General features: G+C 41.9%; 2 protein-coding genes across 2 annotated transcripts; one reads left to right on the top strand and one right to left on the bottom strand.

The window, feature by feature from the left end:
* The first annotated feature begins 1,035 nt into the window (after window positions 1–1,035).
* aebp1b (AE binding protein 1b) lies at window positions 1,036–18,326 on the top strand. The gene is made up of 23 exons (XM_073465636.1): window positions 1,036–1,150; window positions 1,344–1,798; window positions 3,660–3,821; window positions 3,910–3,966; window positions 5,033–5,443; window positions 7,094–7,168; window positions 7,713–7,775; window positions 8,074–8,157; window positions 10,058–10,129; window positions 10,219–10,328; window positions 10,715–10,854; window positions 11,337–11,421; window positions 11,642–11,786; window positions 11,870–11,958; window positions 12,361–12,484; window positions 12,805–13,001; window positions 13,159–13,335; window positions 14,294–14,457; window positions 14,581–15,062; window positions 15,186–15,325; window positions 16,718–16,817; window positions 16,932–17,098; window positions 17,421–18,326. Exons 2-23 carry the CDS (start codon window positions 1,555–1,557, stop codon window positions 17,790–17,792), a joined length of 3,660 nt encoding a protein of 1,219 aa, XP_073321737.1. The 5' UTR covers window positions 1,036–1,150; window positions 1,344–1,554; the 3' UTR covers window positions 17,793–18,326.
* pold2 (polymerase (DNA directed), delta 2, regulatory subunit) lies at window positions 18,116–22,458 on the bottom strand. Its single transcript, XM_073465637.1, has 11 exons — window positions 22,087–22,458; window positions 21,622–21,854; window positions 21,413–21,534; window positions 21,188–21,311; window positions 20,966–21,080; window positions 20,687–20,885; window positions 20,456–20,536; window positions 20,072–20,229; window positions 19,851–19,978; window positions 19,654–19,755; window positions 18,116–18,688 (listed from the first exon to the last, which is right to left on the bottom strand). Exons 2-11 carry the CDS (start codon window positions 21,845–21,847, stop codon window positions 18,528–18,530), a joined length of 1,416 nt encoding a protein of 471 aa, XP_073321738.1. The 5' UTR covers window positions 21,848–21,854; window positions 22,087–22,458; the 3' UTR covers window positions 18,116–18,527.
* Window positions 22,459–22,477: the final 19 nt, after the last annotated feature.

Raw genomic sequence — 22,477 nt, 5'->3', positions numbered from 1 at the left:
TTAACAAAAAGGTTTCTCAACTGTCTCATCTTGTTCTTCTTTCTTCAGACCGCATGCCACTCTGTTGATTGTTGAACCTTCTTTATAAAGAATAAAATCCTTAAAAGACAATTGGTATTTGCTGAAGTTTATTTCAGATATCTCACAAATAAGACAAATTTCCACAACAACTGCTTTACTCTAACATCAGACCTTCCTGGATAATAAGCCTCCTCTCATGGACGACTGCAGGTGATGATGGAGTTTCTTTGGAAAACTGGAGCAAAAACTGGAGCTGAGGTCATTGCATTTTGTAGGAATGTCTGCACAAATGGCCTTTTTTACTCTGGCATATTTTGCACAGTCTGATGTTGTTGAGAATTTGAATGTTTCACCAAAAATGTCGTCATTTCTGTCATCACCTGGAGTTTCATTTCAGGCCCAGTATGGATCTATCATTCCTCAGTGAAAGTTAAAAGCTCTGGATTACCAGGGAGGACAGGAGGATGTGCTTTGACTAGACTGTTGGAAAAAAATACTAGACGTTCAAGGCCCTAACAGGCTCTCCAAACAGTATACAGAGGAGGAAGAAGATGGGGGGATGGCAAAGAAAACACCAAATCTTCAGGTTATAATTCTGTCATCTGCTCAAACAATCCTCCCGTCCTGTGTGTGTGCTCCTCCACGGCCCCCTCGCCTGCCATAACTTCTTCTCCAGAAAGCAGACAGCGAGCTACGCAACACGCTGAGGAAAGAGTGACAGAGCACCACGAAACGAGATGGAAAGCAAATATTCTCTCCCAACTAAAACAAGTCCTGGACTGAACAAGAATTTATGTTCTACTCCTGCCTGTTTTCATTTTCTTTGAATTCCTCCCGCTGATGATTAGTGGTGTTTGGTTTTGTTAACACACACACACACAAAATCCCTAACCTCCCCCTTTCTCCTCCTCCTCTTGTTGTGGAATTCAGTGTCCTAGGAGTCACTCCTCTCCTGCAGCTCTGCTCTTTGGTGAGTCTGCAGGGCAAAAAGCATTCAACAGGAGCTCTGGACGAAGAAGAGCTGGCTTCTATCTCCACCCCTGCTGTCTGAGGCTTCACCTGCCCTCCATTATCATCCTCCCCCCCATCTCCTGTCTGAGCTCTGCACCTGTTGTGACTCGTCAGCCAGGTGAGGGGAACCCTCTGGCCTTACACTGTTTTTTCAGCTGACCGCAGCTGCGGGGCAATTAGGAACCCAGTCTAGTCATTTGACTGGATTGCTACTTTACTCTGCATCTCTCTCTCTCTGTCTCCCTCTCTTTAACCCACCTCCCTTCCCACCCTGCCTATCCCTACCCCCCTCCCACTCCATCTCTGTCTAGCTCTGTCTGAGTGTGCTTGACACTGTGGCTGTGAGGAGCTCCAGAAGTTTCCCTGCTGGAGTAAAAAAGTGTGGATCACATTGCAAGGGAGGAAAGGGCGAAAATTAAACCTTCTGGTGGAGAGACGGAGTTGGATTCATCACTGGACGGCTGAGAGGGAGAAGTAAAAACTCCCAAACCAAAGGATTCTGCAGTTGGAAGAGCAGCAGATATGAAAAGCCAGACTGTGGTTGTGTCTGTGGCTCTGCTGGCCCTGTGCTGCCTGCTGATCCCCAGAGGAGGGGAGAGTGCTGGGGGGATACTTTCTCTCCGGCAGACTGAAGAGGAGAGGCAGGCAGGGGATCAGCTGCGAGATGAGTCCCTGGATGACCCAGAAAGTGAGCAGGGACTTGTAGTGGATCCACTGGGAAGCAGCAACAAGCACAAGAGAGACACAGATGAGGCTGCACAGACAGGTGAGTGCAGAAGATTATAATCTGAACCATAAGATACAGACAGCGATGGGAAGGTTGCTTTTGAATGTATTGGGTGACAGATTACTGGTCAAGCCTAGAGCAATCTGACAAGTAATATAACTTATAATTACTTCTTCGGAGTAACATCACCTGTTACATTTGATTACTCTCCAACAAATGTTTCAAACTGGGCAGTAAAGCGTAATAAAACACAAAAAACAAAACAAAAACAACGCTCAGTATTTAAGTGCATGCTGTCCAATGAATGGAGCCCCTTGGAAGCCATCCTCCCCTTGACAAGATGGATAGGATGGAGGTTAGGGGGACGGTAGTTTGGTCTGTGGGGACTGGGCTTAGGGACCAGAGGGGGGCTAGTTCAAGACTGCACAGACCAGTCAGTATGTAGCGTGGACTGGTAGCCGGTAGTTCACCTCCTTAGCACTGCCGGGGTTCCCTTGAGCAAGGCACGGATCCCCCTAACTGCTCAGGGTTCCTGACTACATGACAGCCACCTGGATCTGACATCACTATATACATTGCACGTGTAAAGGTCCTGTTTGTGCATGCATGTGTGTTTCAGGCCTGTGTGTGTAACTTCCCTAAAGATGATAAATGATGTTGTCTTCTGCTTCTACTCTACTTGATGATGTTGCACTCAAATTAGTTGAGTTCCTGCATACCAAAAAATGCAAAGCAGTAGAATTTTTTATTATATTGTTTAAGCATTTCACCTAAAAGAAATATATGCTCAGATTATCACCAATATTTTGATTGGTAGATGTAATTTAACTACACATTTTTTCTCAGTGACCATAACAGATTACAGTTGTATCTATTTTCTTATCTATCCACACATCCCCCAGCGATAAATCCAGATATGTTTGAGAAAAACAAGTAAGTTGTTCAGGTCTGAGCTTCAACACGACATGCAGAACAAACAGACACAAACTCTTCAGTCTCCAACAGGCACCAGCAAGTCCAGGTCTTCCCTTGTCCACTACACAGGAGGGAATAACTAGAGTAGATGGATTTCTTTGGCTCACACCAGACAACAGAAGAAGACACCGAGTCAAGCATCTTGCAGGCAGATTTTTACGACACTGACCTTTTCCACTGCTGCTGTGCGCCCCGCATGATTAATGCTGACTCTGATGCACAGTCATGCCTGATATTTGTAATAGACCTCTTCTCTAGAGCTTTCTAACTAAGCTTGAAATCCAAACTAACCCTTTGATGAGTCTCACTGATGGGTTTTTGCTTTATGGTAAGATGTAGCTGAGGTGATAGTGATACGTTTAATGAATATTTGGACAGATTTAGTGACATTAAAGACAACTTAATTGTGGTTGATGGAGCAAAATGAGTGGAAAGACAGAGAAGTGTTTTCCATGAAGTGCCTCAGAACTTCAGACAACCTCAGAAGGAAATACTGATGGACCTCAAGCAACCACTGAAATGCATCAGGCTGTCTGGATTTTCCCTGGCATCACTGAGATTTGACTTTGCAGGAAAGAAATAATTGCGTAAGTTCAGTCTCACGTTGTGTAAAAATGATACAAACAAGATTAAGAATCAGAATTGTGTAAGCTTGGAGTGTTTACTTCAGTCCTCAGTATGAGTCATCGATTAACAATTTGGCGTCTGATTAGTATTGAAAGGTTTTGACCTGCTAAGAAAATGTTGGTTGTCATCACTTGAAAAATAAAGTGATAACAGCTAAAGAGGGTTCATTTTAAATTCAGTTTGGTGGTTGATTAGGCTAGTGTTCAGAGATTTTAGAAAAAAGACAATCATTTATGCATGAATAGTTATTCTAGTTATGGAAAACCTCTCTCTTCTCCTGTTTTCCTCCTCTTTCCAGGTTTGTTGGGCAGGGTGAGGAGAGCACCAGAGGAAGGCAAAAAGAAGAAGAAGGACAAGAAGAAGAATAAGGACCCCAACGCCACCAAAAAGCCCAAAACTGACAAGAAGGGAAAGAAGAAGGACAGGCAGACGACCACAACTCTACCACCAACAACAACACGTGAGGACAGAACAGAGCAGTGAGCCAAGTTTGTACTTGAATGACTTGGATGAATGTTGTTGACCTTGTGTCTGTCTGCTGCCTCCAGCCATCCCGACTGAACCACCCACTGAGCCATATACAGACTACCCCTATCCTGATGTTGGTGAGTGACACACAAATGAACGGGGTGGGGAGGAAATCCTATATTTCAGCCTGGAGATTTGCAATACCCTTCAAAGTGTTTTTGTGTTTTATTTGGACCCTTATACCTAATATCCCCAAATACAGCACTGGGTTGGTCCAAGACTTTCCTCCATTATTAAACTAAAAAAGGCAAAGCAAGAAGAATTTAAGGGGAACTCCACCCTTTTGAAACATCAAAGTCTGTTTGTGTTTACAGTTCCTGGGGAGTTTGGCTGTAAAAGTATGTGAAAGGTTTTATAAAAGTTAAAGTTTTATAAAGCCTTTTATAGTCTTATTAGGCTCCAGATGGAACTGCACAAGTATTGTATCAAGTGATGTCACTTGAGTCAGCATCAGTTGGAGCGGAAAAATCATGGGGGTGTGGAGTCAGGCAGAAGTGAAGTTACCAGACCTCAGTAGCCTACAATGGTGGATTAAGGCCAACAGAACTGGGGAAGGGGGGTAATATTCCAGGAGATGAGAACAAAATTTGCGAGAAAAAACAAATCTGAAATTCTCTGAGATTAAAGTGACAAATGTACGAGAAAAAATCATAATATTGTAGAGACATTTTTTCTCAAATTTTGACCCCCTTTTACAAGATCTGTAAATCTTTTCTTCTTATAATAGCCCTTATACAACGTCAAAGTAGCCCGCTCCTCATTTCTCCTTGAGGCTCAAGGCTACATTGGCCACTACTAGCATAGCACTGCAGTATCTCCATCCTAACTGTTGGCGGACGAGTTGCATTGCATTGCAGTGGGTAACATAGGCGCTATGTTTTGATTAGAATGCAGTGAATTCAAATAAAGATCTCTGGTTCTTCTTCATTGCCTTTTTTTTTTAAACCATCTATCATGAGTGCCGCAATGTTGTGGGAGCGCTATGTTAGATCACTGGAGTACTCTTTAAATGATGTAATCTAATTGAGTTAGTTAATATTTATTAGCATTTAAAAAGCAGTGTAAAAAGTATCTAAATCTAATAACCATTTAAATATTTTAGTCTTGACATCTTAGACTACCTTTCCATCTGTTTTCTGTCAGACGAGTATTGGAAACCAGACGATGACTACTGGGAGGCTGATCCCACACCATCCGGGCCTGAGCCTGAGACTACAATGACAGATCTTCCGTATGACTACTGGAAACCAGAAGAGAAAGACCCAGCTGCTCCAGTCACAGACGCTTATGAAGATTACTGGAAACCAGAAGAGAAAGAGCTGTCCAGTCCAGCACCTGACAACTATGATGACTACTGGAAACCAGAGGAGAAAGAGCTGTCCACTCCAATGCCTGACAACTATGATGACTACTGGAAACCAGAGGAGAAAGATCTATACACTCCTGTGACTGACAACTATGACAGCTACTGGCAAGAGGTGGACCCAACCCCCCCTGCGCCTGAGGTTGATGGGAAGGCAGGGACAGATGACAGTGATTACTGGGATGCCACATGTATGTCTGACTCATATCCTTGCTTTGTTTTGAATGAGGATGCTTGTGGGGTGACAGTTTATCAAACATGAATAGTGTGAGATGAAACTATAATGATCCCTTAGGACCATTATTGTTGCAATGATCATTTATCTCGACAAAGAAAATGATTTGAGTACAGACAGAAGTGTGTGACAGAAGTTGGGTTTTGAAACGTTTGATTCTGATGTTTCGCAGAACTTTATATATAATTTACGCTGATAATTGCCGCTGAAAAACCAGATAATGCATGAAATCATAACTGTAACAAATGTTGAGGCTGAGAAGACTCAAAGACATGAGGGAACAAACTAAAAAAATCCTTTTGAGGAACTGGTTATCAAACAGTCTCAATATAATAAAGATGCCTTTATATGATCCAGATAAGCAAATGAGACCATCAGCAAGAAAATAGCTATTTCTGTATTGTTCTTAGTTATTCTTACTGCCTGTTACCGGGTCGGATTCCAAAAATTTAAAGCATTTTTCATGGTGGAGTCTGAGGAAAGAAGTTGCTCGTTAGTCTGGTGGTACGGCAGTGATACCTATGTTTGCTGGTGAGAAGCAGAGCAACAGGCCTATAATTGTTATTGAGCTATATCTTGCATTCGTAGTTTGCACTGACAACTATTTAGTTAAATTGCTTGTTTGCACTTAATTTTTCAGTAGCAGTTTCAAGTTTGATTCCTACATGCACCATGCTGCCTCATCACTGCTTATTTTACTGTGTTGCTAACAGCCAAGCATCCAGTAGATCAGTGAATCCAGGTTTGAAATCTATGGCTGAAAATGTGTTTCAAAGAAAGAGTGCAGGAAGTGGTTAACATTGTTCTCCATCAGTAGATATAATTTTAATTTGAATCAGAGAGAAGACCACATGACTCATCTATGCATGCTTGTAGAAATAGACACGGAAATTTCCTTAAATTAGAAAAATCTTGCTCAGTAAAACACAACAAGCTGCCCGATGTTTCTAAACAACATGATTTGATGTGGTCTTTGAATGATCAGTCGAACATTCAGTCAACCATACTGGATGGTATACATTTTAAAATGGCTCCACAACTAAAGAAACCAAGCTAACAAAACATTTGTTGTGAATCACAGCTACAGATTTTAAGTTATCATGACTCACTCACTGTTGTTGAAGCAAAAGACTGGCTTGCTTTGTTACTTTAAATAGTGATCAGTGATTGTTCCAGACAACTTGTAATTCAGAGTCAACTTCCATTAGATGATATTTATTGCAATGCATCATCCAAAGTCAGCTCTCTGATAATCATAAGTCATTGTTCGAATAAGTAATACCCGGTACAATTATCCTTTAGGATCTTCATCTCTTCCAGCCTCCATCCACCTGAATTCAGCAGTGACTGAACTAATTTTCCACAGGATCAGATGTAGGAAACTGTGTGTCTTGTGGCTCTGCGACACCCTGGACCAGACTGACATGTTCTCATTACTCTGTGTTTCCAGCAAACTGTACAGCACCTCTGCTCTTCCAACGTTTCCACTGATTCAGTCACACTCAGAGTTACTTTCTCCTGTTGCCCAGTCTGCTTCTGACACTAATTTAATCCCTCTGTTTGACCTTTTTAAATGTTTTATTGTTTTGTTTTTACACCCCTGCAGTTGAGGCTCCAGATAATCTTCCATTCCCTGATGGTAAAGAGGTCAGCCCTGAAATCAAAGTAGAAACCCTACCAGGTAACTGCAGTCACTTGAACACATTAGAAATACGTCAAACTTAACTTGAATTAGGCAGGTAACTAGTAAGAAATCTCCCTAGACTTGAGATGTAGAAGAAATGTCCATTCCATCTGTGCCTTTCGGGTGGAAGCAGATGAGAAATCATGGGCAACACATGGGAATAACATTACAGTGAGACTGTGAGCTAACCTGCCCTACTTATTTGAACAGTAGTGGGTGGCTTTGCTTGGTTCCACAGAGTCAACAAAACGTTCCTCAGTTTTGTTGTGGATTAACAAAAAAGACCTGTCATCAAATCAGAACTCTGTTATGATTCTCATAAATGTAAATTAAAGATTTAACAACTTAATTACATGGTGGGCGTCACAGTGGCATCCAAATAGAAAACAGTTGTTGTGGTTGAATAAATCAGGGCTGTACTAACCTGTAAAACTTTGCAGATTAAACCATGTATTCTCATAAAATCTTACTTGTGATGCAGCGATGCGTCTCAGTGATTGAATGAGGCGTCTGACTCCATGTTTGGTCTTTTTTTACACAGAGGAGCCGACAACCGCTACTCCCTATGAAGGGACGTGGTATGATGATTACGACGAATATGGAAGTATGTACACACATAACACACACACACACACACACAACTGAAACAAATCCATAAACAAATGTTGTATATTAGATCCACTGTTTAATTTGCAGTGAGACTTCCTGCCAGCAAAACAGGCAGCAAGGAAAATTTATAAACAGTTCAATAACTTTCCAGATTTATAACTGATCTTTTGTGACCTTTTTACTGTTTATTTTTCCTAATGGCTTGTAAAAACTCATACACACTGCTGCACATTGGGCTGGTTTATTTATAGCCATTTATATAAAATTATCCTTAATTTTCCTATTTTCCACAGGGAGGAAAGAAGACGAGACAGACGACAAATGGATGGAGAAGGAGAGGGAGAGAGCTCAAAAAGAAAGAGAGAAGCAGGAGAGAGGTAAGAAAACCCAGATGTGGACCCTTTTTTTTCTTCTTGCGTAACAGCTCTCTGCACAATCATGTCAGACTACATGTGATACTGTCGCTGCCAAAGCAAAGAATGTGGCCTGCGACCTCAGTTCAAAAGTACTAACAGATAACAGCTCTAATGTGTTCCCGCCCTCTGATCACATTTCTGTGATACCAGAATGCAGATGTGATTTCCCACCATGCCAATGTCAGTGGGCCTCTGATACTTGCTTTAACTTGCTCCGCAAGGACAAGAGTTCATCCTTCCAAAACAAAATGGAGATCATCCAAAAAAAAAGCTCATAAATCTCTTGTGAGCTGGACTGAAGCAAAGCGAATGTGGGGAGGGGGATCAACTGACAATGATGTGCATGCAGTGGATTAGTATAAGTGATAAAGAAAAAAACAACGAGGGTGAATAGCAGGCAGATGATGTTGTAATGTTTTGCTCTGAAGTATTTCACATCACATTCAGCTCCTTTTTGCTACGTGTCGGCTGTGTGTAGTGAGGTTAGATGGCGGTTAAGGCGAGAGGATGATATACAACACCGTCGGGACTGGTGTCAATAGGGCACTTCCTGTGTGGACGCTTCACTGCTATCTTTGCTTGAAGTGGAAAACATTTTTAGCTCACTTTGGGCATAAATTCAGACGTTTATGAGTCTTGAAGCACTCATCTGCGACACAGAGGCACAAATGCAGATGTGTGTCGACACCTACACCAGTGGTTCTAAAAGTTTTCAGACATTCTCCCTTCAGAGGCCGAAAAAAGTTCAAGTTCAAAAAGTTCACCGCAGCAACTAATAAATAAGGATCCAAGGTTAATTTTATTGAAAGAAAGGTCACCAGCGGTGTTGTTAAACTACCCAAAAAAATAAAAAATAAAACTACCTGTACTTCTACTTGCAGTGTAAATCTTTTCTCTTTTGCTGTATCCTTATCCCGGAAAGCACATTCAATTGCTCTCGGGATATTGCTTTAAATGTTCTATAAAAAAAAAAATTGCCTTGCCAAAAGTCATACTTAAGTAAAGATATCATGTTAAGATATTAATATAAGTGAAAGTCACCCATACGAATAGTACTTGAGTAAAGTCTTAAAGTATCGATATTAAATGTACTTAAATACTATGAGTCAACTGATTATCGGCCTGGCCATTTATAGGATCCGATATTCCACATAGGCAGAATAACAAGCTCTTGCACCCACTTCAGACGGGATGTGCGCTAATGCTTTAAGCTTTGCAGCTACAGTGAAGATTTTGGTTCAAGAATTGTGTAAATAATGTCTTTTCAAGTCAATTTGGGATCTCTGGGCCTCCATCTAAGGTGTGTAGATAATGACTGAATTTTCAATTTTGGGTAAACGTGAATGTACTTTATGTTACAGAAAAAGCATCAGCAAACTATTCTTCCACCAGTTGAACAAGTCACCCACGCCCACCTGAAGTTACTCAATGGGTGCATGTGTTTGTCTGCTTATACATGAGCTGAACATGTTTCACATTCCCACTGTCAGTAAGACATATGGAAGCCATACTACCAGCAATAAACTAGTGTGTCAATGTGAGATACAGGTCAGTGTATTTGAATATAAATTATGACAATGATAGATGGGATTCAGCAGTTTTCTTCAATAGTAAACTATCTGGGTCGAGCTGATCTGAGTTTGATCTGAGCACACTTGGACTGGGAGGAAAATCAGAGCATCTGGGTTGTTTTATTTCAGCCTTCCAGCCCCCAGTTCCTCTTGGGGGCTTTTGGCATTTAAAATCTGCAAAATAATGATGAGTTCCTAGATCATTTCTGGGCAGAGAGAGAGAGAGGAAATATTCAGCCAAGACAGCACAATTTATTTGGCATTAAGACTGTTTTTCTGACCTCTGCCAGAGAGAGTGCAGAAGCTGAAGGAGGCAGAGGAGCGGGCCAGGAACAGACCTCGTGTCTTCAAAGAGCCAAAGAGTAAGTTTGAGTAAAGCTGGAAAACATTGCATACGCTTTGCTAATATGATTAACATATCATTTGATTCTCTCTATTGTGTACGTGGCAGAGTGTCCTCCCCTGGGGATGGAGTCTCATAAGATCGAGCCAGACCAGCTCACAGCCTCCTCTATGTCTCAGTATAGCTTTGCACCTCAGAGGGCGCGCCTCAACATGCAGGTACACAACAATCAGAGCAGGACTGCTTACATACACTACAGCTATCACTTACATACAGACAAGCCTTTAAATAAACACCAGCTACCAGACACATGTTGGAAAATACTATTATTGTTGAGTCTGTCATTTCCATTAGCTGCTTTGGCAGTTTATGTTCAGCAATGTTTAAATCAGCTGATAAACTGTATAAAGGTTTAGGCTGTCTACCCTCCTTGAACTCCGAGTCATTATGGCATCTGTGATGTATGTGCAGAGTTAAATGACTTGCATGTCAGTGCATGATAAGCTGATATTTGGATTGAATTTGCACAGTAAAGTGTATGACCTCAATCTGTTACTGAGTCAAAGGACCTAGCAGCATGTGTTCTGGTCTCTTTGGTTCCCAGGGCTCAGACGAAGAAGATGACATGAGAGGGGGAGCGTGGTGTGCAAACTCAGAGGACAGCATTCACTGGTTTGAGATCGATGCTCGCAAGGAGACAGAGTTCACAGGGGTCATAACTCAAGGACGAGACTCTGCTATTGAGTAAGACAAAAACACACAAAAAAAATACGCTGCAGTTTCCGAACTCAACATATTGCCATGAGAGTGTTAGGGCTGGGCAATATATCGATATTGTATCGTTATTCTGATATGAGACTACATATCGTCTTAGATTTTTGATATCGTTATATCGTGATGTGGCGTAAGTGTTGTCTTTTCAGGCTGTCTTACTTTTCAAGTACAAAGGCTGCATTACAGTAAAGTGATGTCACTTTCTGAACTTACCAAACTGTTCTACTTGTTCGAATACCTGCCTTTATGCACTTAGTCATTATATCCACATTACTGATAATTATTCATCACAAATCTCATGTTGATAACATGCAAAAGTACAATATTGATACAATTTTGTCGCCTCAAGTATTTTTTTGAGATTTCAAAACATCAAAAGATATAAAGTGTATCGTGTTATTGCCTAAAAATATCGCAATATCATTTTAACCCTACTTGTCGTTTTGTTTCAGGAATGACTTTGTGACGTCGTACTTACTGGCTTTCAGCAATGACAGCAGAGAATGGACCACCATCCACGATGGATACGCTGACTGGGTGAGTTCACCCAAAATGATGCAACTTCCTCATGCACCACATCAGATGCTGGTGAAATATGCTAGTGGCTGGTAGATTTGCTTTACTCAGCAGCCAAAAAACAGAAGTAATCCATTGAGTGGCCAGTGAAATTGGAACTAGCACTTAACAAAAAGTTAATACTGCACCCTGCTCCCCCCTCTTTCTCTGACTCATTTTTACCTCCTTCTCTCTGGCCCAGTTATTCTTTGGAAACAGTGATAAGGACGTTCCAGTGATGAACCAGCTGGCAGAGCCCGTGCTCGCCCGTTACATCCGAATCATCCCTCAGAGCTGGAATGGCTCTCTGTGTATGAGGCTGGAGGTCCTCGGCTGCCCCGTGCATGGTGAGCCTCAAAGACATGAACATACTTAAACATGAGCACACACGTGAAATTAATAACACATTTTGCTCCCTTTTGTTTCACAGATCCAGCTGATGTTCAGTACAGGCAAAACGAAGTGACTCCGGTCGATTATTTGAAGTTCAAACATCACAGTTACACAGACATGGTTACAGTGAGTACCACTACATCCTCACATCGTCTGCTGGATGATTGAGTTCCACAGGAAATCCTCAGTTATTTTCCTAAAGACTAAATAATTTCCCAGGAAGAATTCAACATTGAACCTTCCCATCAAGAACAGAGCCCATCATTTTCCCAATTTTCAGAGCACATCTGATGATTTGTAATGTTTCTCAGTAGCACAGATAAATCAGATTGACCTATTGTGTATTGTTGAACATGTTGAATCCTTTAACTTAATAAGCTGCAGGGATTTTTAGCTGCTTCGACATGTCTGTGAAGAGGCCTTATGTTCATGGTTTTAATAGTCATCAGCTATTTCAGAAATAATGTGTAAACAAAATGATAGTCAATACTTTCAACACTGACTGTCTCCTTCTTCTCACGTGTTCAGCTTATGAAGTCAGTGCACGACGAGTGTCCCAACATCACCAGCATCTACAGCCTGGGCCGCAGCTCTAAGGGACGGGAAATCATGGCCATGATCATCTCTGGCAACCCAACAGAGCATGAAATAGGTGGGGATGTGTTCATATGACCATGAAATATGCAGATAGAAGAGTTTAATAACAGATAAACAGGTTATCTTGCAATATATTTCACTATCAATACCTAAATAAAATTCTAAAAGGGTGTTTTCATTCTAGGGAAATCCAAAACCAGCAGTTGTTTCTCAAATGTCCCAACAGTCTGAAATTAGTTCTATTAAAACCAGAGGACTGTTGGGTCTCAATGGCACCACGGATGATTCCTGTTAATCTTAATAAACACCGGGTGGAAGTCAGCTGATTACAGTTAGGAGGCAAATAACTACAGTCTTGTCTGGTCGTCTTTGCAGGTGAGCCAGAGTTTCGCTTCACGGCGGGTCTCCACGGAAACGAGGCTGTGGGTCGGGAGATGATCCTGCTTCTCATGCAGTACCTGTGCAAAGAGTACAAAGACAGAAACCCCAGAGCCCAGCAGCTGGTGGAGGGAATACGCATCCACCTGGTGCCCTCACTCAACCCTGACGGACACGAGGAAGCTTTTGAGGCGGTCAGTGACTGTGCTCATCAAAAAAAAAAAGTTTCTTAACTGCCAAACAAAAAGTAACAAAGAGAGAAACGAACGGGAAATGCCAGTGAATCATGCTGTGGTGGTGGTCTGGGATGACATGGCTCCATGTGTAGCTCATCTGAATTCTCCCCCGCAGGGATCAGAGCTGAGTGGATGGACCACGGGGCACTTCACCAACGACGGCGTTGACATCTTTCAGAACTTCCCCGACCTGAATAGTATCCTGTGGGATGCTGAAGAAAAGGGCATGGTGCCAAAACTCACCCCCAATCACCACATACCCATACCAGAGAGCTTTGATTTCAACAGCTCGGTAAGGAGGAGGGTATTGTTGTGTCTTATAACAGGATATTCGTAAATGCTGAGGACAGAAAATCTCCAGTTAGGGCAAAAGCAGTTATTGTTATATCTAAATGTGCTCAAGAATTCATATAATAAGAAGCATCTTTTTATTGACCGGCTACGTTTAAATATAATACTAATCACAACACATCAGGCAGAAGCAAACGTTTTTAAAATGAAAAGGTTGTGGGAGACAACCCTGCGACCAGGGACGCAGGAAGTCAGTCACAGTTTGAGGTGCTGAGGGATCAGTCTATATGATGATGTCATTGTAAATGGTGCGCGACATTCACGTTTCTTCTATTAATTTGAATGACCAGAATAACTTATTTTTAGTAGTTATTAACAACAGTTTCCAACAATTTGAGAATGCTCTGCACTACAGCAGATGGCAAACTTGAACACCAACATGCTACAGCAAGGAACTGAAGAGGGAGAGAAATAGATGAGGAGAGAAGTTCTCTCAATTCACTCAATTTTGTAAGTCGTTGAGAAACTTTACAAGTTTTGTGAAATGCTGACTTTGACTAATTCTTAATTATTTGGGCCTTCTTGTGAATTCAGCATATCCTGTGGACACATCTGTTCATATTCTCAGGCTCCTTCTTTTGAGCTTATCCACGTGAGCATTCATAATTGCAGAGCAAAGTATTGAATGTGGTATAATCCTTTATTTTTTGTCCTTTTTTATGTTTTAGTTCTCATTTATTTGGGAAGGTGGAGAGTTACATTTTACAGTAGACTTCTTTTAGTTTTCCCTTAAAAGCTCCTCTCCTCATAGACAAGTGTATGTTTTAGTATAAATAAAGACCTTTGTACTGTATAAAAATGATTGTGGTTTACTCAGTAAACAGAAATGAGGATATACTGCTTACTTAGTTTTTCTCTCCACTGTTTGTGTGATCCTGATCTTCCTGTTTTTGTTCCAGATTGCTGTGGAAACCAGGGCCATAATCTCCTGGATGAAAAGCTATCCATTTGTGTTGGGTGCGAACTTCCAGGGTGGGGAGTCAATTGTTGCCTATCCTTATGACAGCTTACGTCTCAACAAGCCTACCGAGAGCCAGAAACCACACAGCCGCAAGAAGAGACAGTATGACTTATTGTCACCCTGCTTCACACTCTTATTACTAAGCTCTCATTTTCCTCCTCCTTTCTCATCCACAAACCACTCAAAGTTACAATCCTGTTAAATAACTACAATAATTTCTTACAGGTATGAAGATGAAGGTTTTGATGTGACAGAGTGGGGACGGGGCTATCAAGAGGCACCAGAGGAGGACTGGAGAGGAAGGGGATACGCAGAGCCTGAGGAGGAGTGGAGGGGCCAAGGCTATGACCGTGGTTACGGCCACGGCTACGACCACGGCTATGACCACGGCTACGACCACGGCCATGGCCACGACCACGGCCACGACCCTGGCTATGACCACAGTTACAACCAAGGTTACAACCAAGGTTACGGCCACAGAGAGGAGGAAGAGGATGATAGAGGAAGAAGCGCCGGCTACCAGCACTCTGAGCCTGAGGATGAGCCTCGGGTGATAGCAGACGAGTCCCTGTTCAGGTGGTTGGCTGTCTCGTACGCCTCTACACACCTGACCATGACACACAACTACCACGGCTCCTGCCACGGAGGCACTCCTGCAGGGGGGCACGGCATCGTCAACCGGGCCAAATGGAAGCCAGTCACAGGAAGTAAGTAGACGCCAGTAGGTTCATTATATGTTTTGCAGGTCTGCATGTATTTATAACACACCCTGGTGGACAATATGTGCAGTGCAGGCTCTGAGGTTAACGTGTGTGTTCTCCCCTCTCTAGGTATGAATGATTTCAGCTATCTGAACACAAACTGTTTTGAGTTGTCGGTATTCCTGGGATGTGATAAGTTCCCTCATCAGAATGAGTTGGTGCATGAGTGGGAGAAGAACAGAGAAGCCATGCTCATCTTCATGGAGCAGGTCAGTCACACATACTCACACAACATGAGACGTACAATATACTGACTGCAGTCTCTGAACTCTCACCATGGCCGGAAAGCATAGTTAAGCATCTTCATGAGAACTTATTCAATTAAAAGCACTAAAGTACAGCTCTGATTCCAAGAAAGCCAGGATGCTGTGGTTCTTCTCACTTTGCGCGCTTTACAAAATTTTTTACAAAAAACAATAATGTTAATCAGTTTGAACATTAAGTATCTTGTCTTTGTACTGTTTTTAATTGAATACAGGTCCAAAAGTATTTTAAAAAGTATTGCTTTGTGCTTTTATTTCTGTTTTACATGCAACCCAACCTTTTTGGAATCAGGGTTGTAGCTCTTTAGAAGACTGCTTTGAGCAACACTCAGTCAAATGTTACTCATCATATATTAACTGTTGTAACATTTGGGACCAATTAAACTTGCCAACCAATCCATTTCATATTCAGTCATTTTAGCAGCGTGGTTGAAGGGAAGGCAACGTCTGTAATGCCACTTCAAAAATAAGTATGTTAGCAAGGTGTTTCTGGCTTGGAATAAGTTAAAAAATCTGCCAGTGCAACAAGTTAAAATTGTCTACAAACAAGTTGCATTTATCTTACTGGAATGCAACCTTTTTGCTAATTGTTTCTTATATTAAAGCAACATTATGTAACTTTTTCCCTTTACAATAACAGCTTCAAAATCATTTTGATGGTACAGTGTCTTGTAATAGGATGAATGGTGTCTGTCACAGCTACTCCACCCCCCATCACTTGTTTCTGTAGTGAAACTTAAGTGAGAATGGGATCAGACTGTAGGGTTCCACTCACACTCCTCTCTCACTGTGGGGGGTACCAAATCGCACAACATGTCAATTTCTACATAATATTGCTTTAAGTTTAATGAGATAGTTTTGAGACAAATATACTTAGTAAGATCATGAGTTTTTTGCCATTCAGACATTCATGATCGCTTGTTGATGGATTGTTTCCTTTGTCACCATTTTACATTTTTGGCTTTTGGTGGATTATCTCAACAACTGTTGGATGGATTTCCAAGAACTTTGATACAAATATAAATTGTCCCCAAAGGATGAATTCTTGACTTTGGTGATCCCCTGGCTTTTCATCCAGCACCATCATCATCAGCTCAAAATCTCACTTTCTCCATGATTAAATGAAACGAAAGACATTCCCATCAGCTTCAGGTGTACTTTGTTTTAAGAGCTAATTTGAAAATGTTTGCATGCTAACATGCTAAACTACGGTGGTGAACATGGTACACTTTCTACCTGCTATACGTTGCCTGTTAGCATTTAGCTCAATGCAGATCTGCTAGCGTGACTCTACTCCTCAATAAACAGGTTTATTAAACTATTGCCCTCTCTGTGTAGGTGCATCGTGGCATTAGGGGCATTGTGAAGGACCAGCAGGGGAACGCCATTGCAAATGCCACAGTGTCTGTAGAGGGAATAAACCATGATGTCACCACAGGTCTGTTGACAGACTACCGGTCTTCCCCTTACTGATTCTCACGTTTTAATTTTGAACCACAATATACACCCTCTGGCTTGAAACAAAACGTCTATCTACTCTTTGTCATTGTAGCACCAACAGGGGACTACTGGCGAATGCTCAACCCGGGCGAGTACCGTGTGACAGCTCGAGCTGAGGGCTTCTCCCCTGTGACCAAACTCTGTGTGGTGGGTTACCAGTCAGGAGCAACCGCCTGCAGCTTCAACCTGGCCAAGTCCAACTGGGACCGCATTAAACAGGTGAGACACAGACCAAACCCTTTATTGTCCGAAATGACATCTGAGCACCAAAACAGTCAACTTCTCCTGGGAATTTAATTATTAAAAAATACCCCCAGCATCTTTTTCTGCATTAAAATCTCACTGCATTAAAAACACTTATTAAAAATACGTTTTCACATCGCCACATTTCAGACAATACTGCGCCGATACGGATATATCTGTGATACACCAGTATCGGCCAATCGATAAATTGGTTGCATTCTAAAATTAAGCATTTTCTAAACTTTCAAGATTTTGTATAAACCCTGTTCATAAAGTGTCTTTCATCATTTCTCTGCAGATCATGGCCCTCCACGGCAACAAGCCAATCCGACTCAGCTACAGTAACAACAGAGTACAGAACCCTGCAGTCACTAACGGCAACAGGCATGTGGTTGACAGCAACAACGGGTATTCAGAGAACTCACGAATCAGCGCCGAGAGGCGGAGGAGGCTCAGGATAGCTCGTCTCCGTCGCCTTCGCCAACAGAGATTAATGAGGTTAAGAACGACAACGACATTACCCCCAACAACCACAATTCCCACAACGCCAGAGACCACCACATCCTGGTACGACTCGTGGGTCATAGGGGAGGGACAGTCCTCAACCCCTGGCGGTTTCACAGACTCCATCCTGGATTATAACTATGAGTACAAGATCGATGACTATTAAACTAAATGCACATGATTCAGTAAACACACAGCTGTCCTCTCCTTCTTGTAGTTTGTTGCCTTGTTGCACTTTGAGCAGGTTGATAAAGAATCAAACAAGGAATCACGTGTTTGTGCATAAGCAATGACAAGGTGCAGAATATTAACTACACTCATTGTATAAAGATAGTGTATCTAATACTTAACAAAGTGTCTCTTAATAGAAAAGGACCCTGTTAATTCATCATAATTCACTTTGACAGATTGCATTTTTCTGACTTGTTCAGTCTTTTTGCTTCATGAACAGATTTTATATTGTGGATACACATAAGCAAAAGTCATGACTTCTTTTTTACTTCAGAGTTTAATTATTTACACTGTCTTCATCCATGGCAGACATATTTTTACAGTATGAACAGTCACTAAAGGTTTTAAAAAGCATTTGTTCAAAGGCTGGTAACAGAGTCAGAGGAGGGAAAGAATCTTCTGTCACGTTTCCTCAGACAGTCGGGGTAGAAGAGTTATTTTTCAAATAAATGCTTGTTAATACACAAAACTCTTGTCTTCTCTTTTTTTAGCACCTTTGTGAACACTGATTTCTGTTTAACGGCAATTCTTTGACCTTCATGACATTGGACAGCAGTGTAACAAGGGCTGTGATTATCAGCCCAGTGTTGATGTGATGAGTCTGTGGTCAATAGAAATTAGTCTGAATGTGTATGTGTGTGTCTGAGGAGTTGTGTGTGGATGTGGACCCTCAGTGGCTGATGTTCATCTCACTGTCCTCATCCTCGTCAGCGGAGAAAGCCGAGAAGCTAACAGGCTCACACTCAAGAGTACGTAAATTGACTAGGCAGGCTGTCTGGGTGCTACTGAACTCTGGAATAGTGACCAAAAGGACCTCCTGGCCATCAGGACCTGGCAAGAAGAGGAGAAGAGGAAATATATTGGCACATTATTAAGAAGGAAAACAGTAGGGCTAGGCAATATGGCCTTAATATAATATCATATCACATAATATCACAGTATTTTTTGGCTATATTTCGATGCACCGTATGTATCACAATATTTTGAAATCGCCTAAAAGGCACTTCATAAATGCTGTGACTGGACTATTAAATCAAATATCACAATATTTTTGACCAAATACCTCGATATCGAGATAATATTGTAGGGATGACTATTGGTACTTTCACAAAATACTAACACACAGAGATTTTAAATAATCATCAATAATGTGGATATAATGACGAAATGGGTAAAGGCAAGTATAAGAACAAGTAGTGACAGTCTGGTAATTTAAGAAAATGACATCACTTTCCTGTAATGTAGCCTTTACCACCAGGAAAAGACAACACTTGTATCACAATAAAAAGATCCAAAATCTAAGATGATATGTAGTCTCATATCATGATAACAATATCATTTAGCTTCATTCATAACGTTAACATTCGGATTTTAAATCAAAATTTGAGTTCTGTGCGTGTCTTTTTCCTTCATTCATCAAATGTGATATTTCTGCACAGTTGCAGATAAAGTTTAGGTTACACTAATATTAGTATTGTGTAGAATTACATTCCAGTGTTGGCTGTGTAGGATTGTTTCCAACTAATGTGATCCAACAACCAACAATGACTGTAGAAATGTGTCTAATAAAATGCCAGTTTGATTTACAGTCAATAAAGACGGTGTATTTATTTAAACAAGCCAAAATCATTTAGTTTTGTCAAAAGGCTTTATTCGAAAACATAAATAGATGCTTTGAATGTTAAAAATCAAAACAGGTTTTTTTTTCTGTTCAGCCCAAGAAAACAAAAATTCTGTAAATATCTGGAGTCTAAAGAAAGAATATTGTAATGTACATGTACAGATCACACGCTGACCTTTGACGAGCTTGGAATCAAAGGTTGGAGCGCTGCCACTGAAGTAAACGTGGGGACACTCCTCCAAGATGAAAGGGTCTTTTTGGTAAAATGGGTAACAACCTGACACAAAAATGTAAAGAAAACAGTGTGATTAATCTGAACCAATATCACGCAGAAGGTTTGTGTCTTATTCTGCATCAACTGGTCTGACTAACCAAGTGTATCAGGCGCTGTGGGTGCCAGGTGTCTGAGTCGTAGCGTCTCCTCCAGTATTTCCAGGTGACTGTCCATGCTGCTGTACTTCTGAATGTCACTGACATTCTGACCTGATGTGCCCAAGAACCTTTGGGGAAAAACAAACAAACAAGCTGAAACATCCACACACTTACTTAGACTAGAAGCAAAGAAGATAGTGACTGTGTATGGCGTTGCTTACCTCACTCCATCAATGTTAGCTACGTATGGATTGGAGGACAACTGTAGTGTGGGGTACACTGAGGACAGGGGGAACATACAGCGATGGAGAGGCTGCTGTGGGAGGGTATAGTTGGTGGGGTCATACTGGCCCGGCATAACATCCACTGGAAGTGAGGCCTGGAACAGCAAAAGGCAGTGACACAGTGACACATCTGTATTATGACTTTTTAGTCTCAAGTCACAGGCATTACTTATTTCTAATACTTTTGAATCTGGAAACTTTCTTTGTATTTATGAGAGCTCAATTCGGAGCTGCTGAATCTAAAAAGGATTTTCAAGATAAATTATTCAGTCATTTTTTATGAATGATAAATCATTTTTCAATTCAGTGAGTCAGACTCACCACGAGCTGAAGCAGCAGCTCATCCAGCAGACGAATGGCCTCCACACTACCAGCCTGAGTCTTCTTGGTGAGGTACTTGGGCTTGACACACAGAGAGGGTAAAACGGGTATTTTAAGGAACGTTTTTCAGTGAGTCTGTTCACATCAACTTATTTTCTGAAAGAGTAAAACTAGTAAGAAACATACTGTATGTAAATAAATGTGTGTCAGGTTTAGACCAGTGTTAGCTACCTTCGTCGAGGCATCCTTGTCCTGGGTGCTTTGGCTAAGCAGGTTTCCAGCCAGTAGGACCCTAGAAATGGTCGCCGCCCCGCTCTGCTCCCCCTGATCGCCGAGTTGCCCGGTCACCATGTCAATTAGCAACTGTAGCCCCAGCATGCTGTCGGCGTGACTACTGCCAAGACCAAGTCCTGAGGCCAGGAGCACAAACCTGGATGACAACAGATAACGGCATTAGAATCTTTTACCTTAAAAGGCTAGGGTTTAAGCTGTATATGTGTATGTGTTTACCTGTCAGAGCTGAGTGCAGGCCTTGGTGTCTGCAGAGGAAGATCGGCCATGCAAAAGTCCTCAACTGTGAACTTCCCATCATTCCTTTCAGCTCCATATATTGCAATAACGCTACCTGAAAGAGAGGAGACGTCATGACTTACAAGAGATGTGACCACAGCTGTATTTGAGTTATGCATTACCGTGATCCTTAAGTGGCACGACCTCAAGAAAAGTCCTGACCTGTGACACACTTGTCTCTGTCAATTTTGCCCTCCAGTTTGATCCTTTGCAGCTCGTCCTCCAGAATGAGCTCGTCTGTCTCACTGATGAATTTGGCTCTTGCAGGCTGGGGCAGCAAGTTGTGCTGAAGAAGAGGAAAAAAGGCAAAGAAGAAACAGGATACATGAAACATGCCAGCTGCTGATTATTATTTTGTCAGCTGGTGTATTTAGCATGACTACAGACCTCATCGCTGATCTCTCTCAGAATAGATGGCTGCAAGTCCATACGCTTAAACAAGGTTCCCACAATGCAACACTGCTCCCCTGTCTGGAGATCACACAGCCTCCTGATGAGCACATTTGATCCTGGCAGAGACAAAAAAAAGACAAAGATTAGAAAATGTATGGACATATGATTCTGATGCTTTAGAGTCCCAGATGTCCTCAGTTTACCCCACTTCTGCTGGGCTCTCTCTGACAGCAATGGCCTCATCTGCATGAGTCGTGCTGCGTAAATATGAGCATACTGGCGACTGAAACTCCTCTCCCCGACTCTGTATTGCTCCGAGCAGGGATTGTAGGACAGCGACATCCTCTCAAACACCGGGCCCTGCTCCTCGGAGGCAGGGCGGCAGAGCAGAGAGGAGCCCTCCGTCTGGGCGCTCAGGTCGGAGAACATGACTGTCCTGAAGCAGAGGAAGAGGTAAGTTTGGTAGAAATGTATCTACGTTGGTACATATACAGTTAATGGCTGCCATGCACGGGTAGAAAGCGTTTTTTTGTTGTTGTTGTTGCTAGCAAGTCAAGAATGTTAGCATAACTTAACGTTAATGACAGCTAGTCGTGCTGTTTGAGCTCTACCAAAACATGCCAGCTTTTCTGAGAGTACCGCTAATGTGACAGTTTTAACGCCCTTACCTTTAGAGGGGTAAAGTCGAGCTTCGGTGTTACTTGTCTTAAATCAGGTTTAAGTTATATTTTCTGGCACCGCTGATTTGATTTCTTGTCAGCGAGCAAAGACATACGATTCCCGCGGAATTACCCCCTCAACATCACTGGGTTTTTTTAAGACGAATGGGTATTCTCGCGAGAACTGCGTACAGAGAAATAAAAAATATGATGTAAGAGTGACACAATGGCTAAAGTACCATAAACCTAAACGAAAATTACCTACATTTTATTTAAGAGTAAATGAGAGGATACTGGGTATATAGAATATAAGATTTAACAAAAGCCGAGACCGTTTTTTGTTTTTCTCGCACCGTCGCACAACAATTACGTCACCGATTTATATACACAAGTCGCACGG

The sequence above is a fragment of the Pagrus major genome, chromosome 5 (assembly GCF_040436345.1).
Source record: "Pagrus major chromosome 5, Pma_NU_1.0".
Taxonomy (NCBI): Eukaryota; Metazoa; Chordata; class Actinopteri; order Spariformes; family Sparidae; genus Pagrus; species Pagrus major.
This window is presented reverse-complemented; position numbering and strand designations above follow the sequence as displayed.